Source organism: Semicossyphus pulcher, unplaced genomic scaffold (assembly GCF_022749685.1).
Source record: "Semicossyphus pulcher isolate SPU_LCO1_2020_fin unplaced genomic scaffold, fSemPul1.0.p SCAF_16, whole genome shotgun sequence".
In the NCBI taxonomy this organism is placed as follows: Eukaryota; Metazoa; Chordata; class Actinopteri; order Labriformes; family Labridae; genus Semicossyphus; species Semicossyphus pulcher.
This window is the reverse complement of record NW_027211670.1, coordinates 11,347,080-11,357,786: the sequence shown is the minus strand read 5'-3', so window position 1 is coordinate 11,357,786 and position 10,707 is coordinate 11,347,080. Positions and strand designations below refer to the sequence as shown.

Genomic DNA, 10,707 nt, shown 5'->3' with positions numbered 1-10,707 from the left:
GTGCTTATTCTATCTAAACAGTGTAAGACACACAGATACATGCTGGAGGTTGGCTTTTTTTCCTTATTAGATTTACTAGCCCATCTCGTTTTCAAGAAATGTGTGATGCCATGATAGTGTGTTCCATTCCTCATTTTGATGCAGTTCTCAAACCCTCACTGACTCACACACTGCACGCCTGACGCCATACACGTCCGTGAGTGTTCAGTGCTTAGGCTTTAGGGTGGAGATTGGGACCGGGCCACACAAGCGGGAAAAGGACAAGGTAGGAAGTGGATCTGCACGAGAGACAAAACGACAAATTAAAAACGGGAAACGATTCTAAACTCTGAATATAGATAACTCGTGACAGTTACCAAAGCTGTTGTTTTAAATGGCAATCTGGGTTTGCTTTAAGTTTCATTGTGGTCTTGTGTATGCTGTCTTTATTTTATCTTGGGTTGTCTGAGACAGATCTTCGATTTTACTCTAAATGTTAGTATAAAATTTGTAGTAGTAAATTTGAGACTCTGAATTTTGAGCCACATAGGTTTCTGTTAACCTATACACTGTAGTTTATTAGACCCCTTTATTATAATCTAATGGAAGCATTTACTTTCAGTTTCTTTGAATTCACTCTATTTGTAATCTCGGTCTTTTTGTTTGTAATACTAGAGCAAATGATTCATGTTATGGGTAGAATTTGCTATGTTGTAATTTTCCAGTTTTGTCCTCCTTTGCTCCGTCACCATCTGAAATGTTCAAGTCAAGTTCTGTGAAGGTGATTTCTTGTTTGCTACTAGAAACACAAATAAGGAGAAATATTATTGCACAGGGGAAGTGCGTTCAACGACCTCAGCATGCACAGTCTAAAGGACTGTTTCAGTTGCAGCAACTCTGTGGTTGGCCCTCCTCCCACCCTCCTCCCAGTGGCCACTTCCTCAACATGAGGGCATAATTGAAATAGCCGCCAAGTATCGGTCACTTCTCAGACTGATTCACAGAGTTGCTGTTCCTGCAGTCAGTGCGACTCTGGCAGAAAGATGAAGGGAGGAACACAACTGCTGCTCCTGGCAGGTAAGGAGGATCCAGATAAACATGAACTAGGGTTCACAGGATTAAAGACTTTAGGAGTGTAAGATTCAAATGTCTGTTTTTTTTTAAACGGATGTGTTTGTTTTATAGTAATTCACCACATTTAATTTGGTATTGCATGATGCATTATATCACGCAGACAAGTGTGAGGCTTTGGGCAAGTCACCTGTGAGACAATTAATCCAGAAAAAAACATTTTATTGCAATTTCCAATAATGCTTAACTTCTCTTTTATTTACCTGAATTTTATTTAATGAATTGCAACATTTAACACTATCTAACATAGCATCTAACACGGGCCAACAGATCAGTGTGAGAAAGGAGCGGAGGCATTTCCTGTCCGGAAAGTTAGTCATTAAATGTAGGACACGACCACAACTTTTCACAACCTTTCTAAAGCATACATGTTTGAAACAATGCTGGTTGCAAGTACGAAAAAGTGGCTATGTCAAGGACCCCCAGAATTAGCAGTTTGGTTTAATATGATGCATAAATTCTTTGAAATAGTACGGACGGATTGATTTTATTAACCCACATAGAACTGATTTCAGGTAGAGACTCAGTGTTTATTAACTCCACAGGTTTTCTGCTACGCATGGACTACTTTGCTTTTAAGATCAGATCAGATAAGACTTTACTGATCGCCTGTTGGGGGAAATTCACTTGATACAACAGCTCAGAGTAAAGGACAGGGTATACAAGTGATAGACACAAAAAGAAATGCAAGACGAAATAACAATATCATACAATAATAATGATAATAATAATCTATGAGATAATAGATGTGTATCTAAACTATAAGAAATACTCTTCTGAATGTACTTTCAAAATTTGAAATGCAATAATTAGGAAAAAACTTCAGTTGTTTGTTGGTGGAGGGAAATATCACAGATTTTCATCATGCTCCTAAATCCAAAAATGTTGTGCATTAAGAACGATAAAAAACAGTGATACACTAAGACATGTGAACAGAGATACGAGATATTGGCGTGAGAGGATTCTGTATTGACATTTACATTCATGAATCATGTTAGGGTTAATTTAGAATGAAATTTAAAAAAATGTATCGTGCATCAGTATAAGAATAAAATATTACATTTGATATACAAACAGAATAAATATTTGTTTCGACATTTTAAGTGTCTTTGCAGACTTTATGTTAAAATGTTGTTACATACATAACAAACTCACACACGCGCATGCAATGAAGAAGGCAGAGCTGAAATCAAACAAATACAGTAGTTTTGATCAGGATAAATCTACGCTGGTAATCAAATAAGAATCCAGGTCCGTATGAAGTATGAACAAGCAACAAAATTGACCAAAATGACCATTTAATAATAGCACATCAATATAATGAGCTTGTAAAAATGCTTCGTGTGCACATACAGGTTTATGATTATTGATGGTTATTTCAGACCAATCATTTTATATTTGTACATATTTAAAAGCATTTTATAAATTAAGTGTTTTGTGGTTAATGACCACACTTCTGCTAAACATAACCAGAGCTGAACACATTTAAAAATATGTAATTATTTTGACTTTGCAATTTCAAAATGATTTGTGATATTAATGAAATTATGGGAATTTAAATTTTTACATCATTATTCTCATTTTCATTGAAAAACATATTAATGGGGAACTGGTTTGGCTCAGTTGGTAGAGCAGGCGTCCCATCGATAGAGGCTACAGTCCTTCACACACTGATCGCAAGTCTGACTCCTGGTCTGCTGATTATTTGGTGCATGTCATCCCCCACTGTCTACTCAATAATCATAAAAACAAAAACAAAAAACATATTAAAATTATTATGGTGGTATTTTTGCAGGGATCTGTACCAAACAAAGACAATTGATACTTACGTCTGTATATGAAGCGCAGGCCAGAACGCCTCTGCAGCACAGTATTTTAATTAAAATTTCACCTTTAACAAATATTGCGCCTCCTGCGATGTAAAGAATTGCAGTAGGCCATATTGCGATTTCAATAAAATTTCTATTAATTGTTCAGCCCTAAACACGACCATATTTTGACAAAACTCTTTTGATATAGAAATGTGTGCACACATTATAAACAAGCTACTTTTAATGGTCATTTGTAACACGCTTTATCTGCCAAACTACATTAGGGGTTTTATGACTTTGCAGTTCACTGATATTAAGCTATAAAAATTACAATCATACAAGAAAAACATGAAGTAAAGAATGGGCCTCATTCACCAAGCTTTCAAGAAGATTCTGACTAGAGATAGACCGATATGGTTTTTTCAGGGCCGATACCGATACCGATTATTAGTAGTCAAGGAGGCCGATAACCGATATTTGGAGCCGATATTCATTTGCAGTAAAAGTAAAAATATTGGCGTCAAAATTTTGAATAATACAAACTAACACTTAACTTTGTTTAAATGCCTTTAAGCATATGTTTATTAAACAAACAAACAAAAAGCGCAGGGAGTTCCCAGGGTCAGCAGCATCTCTTATAAAGTTCACTGAAAATTTAAATAAATAAATGAATAACTTCCTGAAGTTTTATTAAGTAAATAAAATAAAGTTAAATAAAATTTGCAAAGAAATGAACTTTTTCTCCTCTCCACCGTGTTTGAGCACTCTGCACTCTTATATATTTTATTTTATTTTTTTTATTATTTTTTTTAAAAGGCCGATGCCGATATGCGTCAAAATGCCGATAATGGGTCGATCCCTAATTCTGACTCTTATTGTTTTCTTATCTGGGATTTGTTCTGAGGTAAGAAAAACTCTATGAACACTCACGAGCAAACTAGCACACATTTAAGTACTGACATGCTCGTGCAAAATTATAGGTTATTGTGTTTTCCTTAATTCTGCAACTGTAATATTATTAAATAACATATTAAAATACATGATTTAAATTTAGTCTTTTTTATTATTGTGAAACGTTTGACCTAAACTGAAATGTTAAATTCTGATCATAAACTAAGCACTAAGGTAACAATTATTATATACATGTGGGAAAGAAAACACTTATTCACAACAATAATAACCGACATTTACACACTGGTATTTAAATGACAAATGTTCCAATGTTTTACAGCAGCAGCTTTTACAATACATGTACCATTAAATTGTATAAATTCTGAAAAAAATAGGAAAAATAGGAAACTTATTTCTTCTGTTTCTAACAACTGTTCTCACCTCAGATTTGAGCTCAAAGTATTTTATTTCACTTCTTGTGGTGTGCGTGCGTTTTTGATGAAAGCATCCTATAAGGGAGCGATATCCAATGTGCCCGTTTGTGGGATATATTTTATATCTACGACTGACCCTGATAAATATAATAATTTACCTCATTTTTTGTTCCAGTAAGACACTTCCATTTCAGAACTACTAATGTCTTTCTTACATTTGGAGTCCTTTGAGTAATCGGTTTCTTATGTAATTTGTCACTCCTGACTTCTCTTTTCAATCCTGTGTCATTTCTGTGTGTCACACGGCCCTGCAGTCTAACGCGCTTTTATGGGCCTTTGAGGGGCGTTTCCCTTTGCTTATTGGGAACAATTAGAACTTCCAAGGAAATAGCATTCATCAGTTTAAGAACAGGGTCATGAATCTGCCTTAGACTCCTCTTAGGAACCTTCTTAAAGAAAATGTATTAAAAAAAACATGACTGAGGCCCAAAGTTTGAAAGACTTAATACTACAGAGAGCAACACAAAGAAGTGTATTTAATGCCTATGCCTCATGTCTTGCTTGTTTCTTTTACAAAATATCAGCACACACACTTTTACATCACAATTAATATATTTTAAGATGTATATAGCTTCCAGTTAGAATTGTGACTCTGTGTCTTAACATCTCTAAATGTTAAATCTGTGTTATTAGTCCTGAAAGAGTTTTTTCTAAAGCTTAACTTTTTTTTCCAGTGCTTGTGCTCCAGGCTAGATGTCAGCAAAATCCAAAAGGTAAAACGTGTTCATTCTTCAAAAGGTTTCAGCCTCCCATCTTCCTTCTATTACCGTGTAACTGTCAGTAGGTGGCAGCAATAACCATGTTCAGCTTAGTGTAGTTTCTTGTCATGAAAGTTCCAACATTAATACTTCACTGTGTGTCCTCTCTCACTTTTCCTCCTGCCTCCTTAGTTACTATATCACCCACACTCGGTGAGATCTACTCTGGGGACTTATTATACTTGAGCTGTGACGGCAGCACAAGTGGGAGCGGAGTGAAATGGTATATTAACAACGAACAAATTACGCAGACGAACAAAACCTGGAGGATAGCAGTTGCTTCGGCGACAGACTCAGGCTCTTATCAATGTGAGAGCAACGGGCAAAAGAGTGAAAAAGTCAGCATTAGCGTCCTGGGTCAGTATCAGAGCTCAATACACAGATGTTAGAAGTAGATGCACTATCCATACAAATAATGTTATTTTCTTACCATACAGGCTACCTCCCCATTGCTTCACTCACCATCGCGACAGGCCAGCCGGTGATGCGGGTTGGAGATTCAGTTATTCTGCAGCTCCACAATGAAAAAGGTCTAGAGGGATGGAACTGCTGGGTCTACAGGGGAGACAAGACAATTAAGATACTGTTACAGGTGGCGAATGACAGTGTTAGTCTGGACTTTGAAACCAATGAACTTAATGTCCCCGAGACCATTTTCTGGTGTTCTGCTAAAAATCAGCTCAGGAGTAACCAAATCACACTCAGGACCTCAAGTAAGCATACCATTACTCAAAAGCTCTGTAAAGATTTGGACATTTACATGCTGTTCTAAAGCCAGTTTTTAAAGCTTTAAAATTTGACTTATTTGTTCCATTTAGTGTCTTTAAACTCTATTCTATCTTCATGTATTTTGCTTCTGCTTTCATGGGATCAGTTTAAAAGATAAAAAAGAAAAGACACATGGCATTAACAGCAGTTTTCATTGGCTCAAGACGGCCAGTTTGCCACAACACTGGGAAAATATCGGGACTTTTTACTAGTAGTTTTTAGAACCCAAAAAAAAAACGTCATAAAAAAAAAAGCAATAACCTTTTTTAAGAATAAATCCTATCTCAGATCCCATCGGCTATCGTCTGAGACAATATAGCCTCTGGGGACAACGGTGAACACGTCGGGCATGTCCGGTTTAACCAGCGGTTAGCGATAAACAGCCTCCAGTCAAGACTCCCTTTTCCGCGTCCTTGTTTACAGTCCAGCAACTTGAGAAGCGACCGTGTGTTAGATATGCTAGATATGTCAGCAAATGGCGTCATTTCATAGTTCATTAGATCCCCCGGAGGAGCACCCGGTCATCTGTTTCTAGTGAGTTATAGTTTGACTGTAAATAGTTAGCTACATAGAGGCTTCATTCTGGCTAACTCCTGCAGTATGAACCCGAAAAAGAAACTGATTCATTGAAATTAATTAATGGGTCTTAACTTTGCTTAAATTACAACATCATGATGCAGATGAGTAGGTCTGTCCTCAAGACGAGAAGAAACTACTTTTAAAATGCTCGTTTGTTGAACAGAGGTCGGAGCGATCATTTCTGATGCATTCGAGGAAGTCGGGAAATCTAAACGCTGAACGGCTTGCGTGACACAGCGTCAAGGGAATTTATCTCAAGTTGAATTTTAGATCTAGAGCAGATTGTTAGCTGAACTTAAATGCAAATGTCTGTTTATAGAGATTAATAAGAAGCTAAATTGTTGACAGATGACCTCTGATGGGAACCGGGATGTCATTACGGCGGATTACGTTTAGCCAGAAACCAGAACACTTGCCATACTTAAAATCTTTATTAACCCCTTGAGTTGAAAGAAAATGTTCTATTCTTTATATTGGCTTTAAGAACTGTGTTTTCATTGTCTGCATTTTAACTAACTAATACAATCTTTATGATCTTTCAGAGAATCAAGTGTCGCTGGAAATGTATCCTTTTCCTGCTGTAGTTGGGGAGAGTCTGACTCTGAGGTGTCTTGTCTGGGGCACAGATCGGATTGGGCACACTGTTTTCTACAAAGACAAAGACATTCTGACAAGTAACGGTCCATACTACAAAATCCCAGATGTGACAGAATCTGCAAAGGGCATCTATAAGTGCATTTCAAGCTTCAAATACATGGCCCAAACAGCCGGACCTTCACACAGAGAGGATTCTGATTATCAAGATGTGCCTGTCCATGGTATGCGCATCTGATATACTGTATCCTTTGCATATCTATAATTTTCTCTTCAGTAGACCTCTGTTGACATCTGTCTCCTCGTTTGCTCTTTTCAGTTCCTCCTGTGAGAGCGTCCATCTCTGAAAACATTGGCATGACCTGTTCTTGTTCACAATGCCCCAGTGAAAGCTCCTTTCACTGGTACCACAAGAGTGCTGATGATCAGCCATGGTCAACTATGGCATCCCACCAAAGTTTCCTGATGCCCAGTGCGGATGGTACTTATGCATGCAGTGCTGTATGGGACCACGGGAGGTCTTATCGCAGCAGAGGTCACAATCGTGAGTTCCTGTTAATGGACTTTGACTCTGTTTCCGTTGACATGTCAATACACATTATGATTGTTTACCTCGACATGAGCGCAACTCAGCCTGGGAGAGGGGTGTTACAACTCTGGAAGGAGCTTTAAAAGCCGATTAAATAATCCTGCTGTTGTTGTTGTCAGGATTATCTCACCTTCGAAAGGAGACTTTAAATACTAAGCACTCTTAAAAACAGGGAATGTAGAGTTTGAAATACCTATGCTTTAACAGGCAGGGTGGCCTAACAAGTGATGCTATAGAATTCCATCATAGGAAATGAAGTGTCTTTAGATCCTCACCAAGAGGCAAGCTAAAGAAAAGGACATGAAAGTTCCCCGAGTGTCCACCCGAGCCACCAAAGATTACCTGGTAAAACCCGAGCGGCGAGTCCGCTATTTCTTTAGTCTGTTAAATAAACAACTGCGGTCAGACCAGTACCACAAACAGAATCTCTCTCTATGGGGAACATGAGGGTAAATTAGCTCATTTAACAGCCGCGGGTGTAGACTGTTAAGCTTTGATAACTTGGCGTTTGCGTTGCCTTAAGGGTCAGCTCCTTCTTCACCTTAGCGGCACGTTACAATGTCTCTGATCCTCACCTATATAATAGACTAAAAATCAGGATCTCTCTGCTTACTGACAAATGCTGCTAATGGGAATATGTACTAAAACAGTCATTATGTGTTGTGTTCTGTCTGTTTCAGATCAAACTCAGATGAAACTCATCCTGGTACTTTTGGTCATTGGACTGCTCCTTGTTTTAGTAGCTTTAGCTCTTGGTTTTTATTTAAGGAAAAGGAGGAGAGCCAAAGGTTAGTAACTACTACTTTTTTTTCACTTTTTGTGACCACATGGAAGGCATCATGTAACACTTCTATTTTGCTTTTAGGAGTAATTTATGAGGATGTGGGGCTGATGTCACGAGATAAAGATGACAAATACGAGATGCTGAGGGTGCGACCTGGTGCCCAAAAGGATGGTGAGTACGACGCCATTCACCCAGAAGCGGCCGGCACACAGAGGAAAGAGGGTGAATATGAGAAACTGAATAAAGAGGGAATGAAAGACGGGGTGTACCACACTGTGAAAATGGAAGGGGCAGCTGGAGGGGAGGGAGGGTATGAAGCACTGAAGAAAGAGGGAATGAAAGACGGGGTGTACCACACTGTGCAAATGGAAGGGGCAGCTAGAGGGGAGGGAGGGTATGAAGCACTGAAGAAAGAGGGAATGAAAGACGGGGTGTACCACACTGTGAAAATGGAAGGGGCAGCTGGAGGGGAGGGAGGGTATGAAGCACTGAAGAAAGAGGGAATGAAAGACGGGGTGTACCACACTGTGCAAATGGAAGGGGCAGCTGGAGGGGAGGGAGGGTATGAAGCACTGAAGAAAGAGGGAATGAAGGAGGAGCAATACCACACCCTGGGCATTGAGGGCGCAGGTGGAGGACACGAAGGACATGAAGCATCAGAGAGCACAAACGACAAATAATAATATGAGGTGATTGATGAAAAAAGGGAGCCTTGAAAAGAAAGATGAGTCTCAAGATTTTATACTCGAGAAAAAAAATCCTGCAAACTAAAAAAGTCAGGAAACTTCTTGGTCACATTTTTGAAATTTTATGATGAGACTACCTTTTTTTGGGGGGGTGATTTGGTATGAAAAAAAAAAAACTCAATATAAGTAAAGTTAAAAAAAAAAAAGCAAGACTCCCAAATTAGAATGAAAAAAGAACATCTTGAATGTTTCCTAGTGAAGCAACTAACAACTGTTAATTATATTATTATGTCAATACAGAGTTATTCCGTACTGTAAATAATCACAACAGGCTACCAGACCAGAAAAGGGCATTAACAACAACAGCAAAAAAAAGCCCACATATATATTCAGCGTGGAAAGGAGCAAACATTCAGTCAAGCTGTAAGACAAACTGAAGCTGTTAACTAATTTTTCCAACTCTGATATCCATCATACAAATATCCCCACTGGCTGCCTTACACATGTAATCATCTAACTTACTCAAACTAGATCAAATTTGCTTTAATATGACTAAAACCTGTTTTCATTCTTTTATTATAAGTGCATTAAGTTCTGGGTGAAGGAAAAGGGGAGAGAAAGTTGTTTTTTTCCATTAAAAATTGATCTGCTTGTGTTAGCACCGTAACTCCATTTGTGCATTACAGAGAAGGAATGAAAAAATGAAATGAAATTATTTTGCGATCTGATTTTGTGTCTTGATATATGTTTGTATTACCATTACTTCTTGCAATGTTCTATTATAGTATGTGCGCATTAGAAATGTTGTAACATTGTATATAATTCTACTTTTGTGTTCAAATGTAAAAGCACCTTTTTACCAGTGTTTATGCTATATAACAATGACATATCAGCTTTATTTGCTCTTAAAAAATGCAATATGTGAGCGAAATTCCTGTTTTATTTTTAATTTTGAAATAAACATGTTTCTGTAAAATTTGGTTGTTTACTTTTATGAGCACTGTCACTTTATCAATAAGTGTATGTTTAGATGTGATAAACGTCTGTATGTCTTTCAATCATCAACCGGTTTATGCCAGTTAAGGTTCAAGGCTTTGTTACTCATTTCTGTTTGTGGAGAAGATGAGAAAAAGAAACAAGCCAACAAAACTGGTTTCTTGACTATCTACAGTATAGGATAAATTCATAAACAAGGCAAACAACCCTATTTCTTGTGTGTATTATTTGTCATGAACAAAAAAACTTACCCATCACCTTCTTTTCATACAGTGACTGGACCCTCTTTGAACATTATGTTGTTGGTTCCAAGAAATACCTACTCTCTTATTAAACTCTGAAATAAGACATTAGGCAACATTAAGTTCAACATTTTCCAAATATAAAACAAAAGTCTCTGCTTTAAACAGATATCTATGAATACAGTTGTGGACGGTTGCAGTTACAGTTTAGTGGACGGATTGCTCCTAATATTAGAGAGTATTTACAAAAAAAATTATGTACCAGTATTGAACAATATATTCTTCTGGAAATTGTGCTAAGTTTAAAAGGCAGTGGTGTTAAAGGACTACGTACCTATGCGTGGAGCAAGTGTCTCTTGAGCGTGCACTCGAGAGTTGTTGCAATGTTTGTAGCCATGTTTGCTA

At 37.6% G+C, this 10,707-nt stretch overlaps 1 protein-coding gene across 1 annotated transcript; it reads left to right on the top strand.

Moving 5' to 3' along the window:
- Positions 1-959: 959 nt before the first annotated feature.
- Positions 960-10,263, top strand: LOC138593386 (uncharacterized). The gene is made up of 8 exons (XM_069664380.1): positions 960-1,056; positions 4,981-5,019; positions 5,197-5,421; positions 5,502-5,777; positions 6,954-7,229; positions 7,325-7,549; positions 8,275-8,382; positions 8,460-10,263. The coding sequence occupies exons 1-8, from the start codon at positions 1,023-1,025 to the stop codon at positions 9,056-9,058; spliced, it is 1,782 nt and encodes a 593-aa protein (XP_069520481.1). The 5' UTR covers positions 960-1,022; the 3' UTR covers positions 9,059-10,263.
- Positions 10,264-10,707: the final 444 nt, after the last annotated feature.

Coding starts and splice junctions, on each gene's coding strand:
- LOC138593386 (XM_069664380.1), top strand. CDS start 1,023: ATGAAGGGAGGAACACAACTGCTGCTCCTGGCAG. Junction 1,057..4,980: donor ACAACTGCTGCTCCTGGCAG/GTAAGGAGGATC, acceptor TTTTTTTTCCAG/TGCTTGTGCTCCAGGCTAGA. Junction 5,422..5,501: donor AGTCAGCATTAGCGTCCTGG/GTCAGTATCAGA, acceptor CTTACCATACAG/GCTACCTCCCCATTGCTTCA.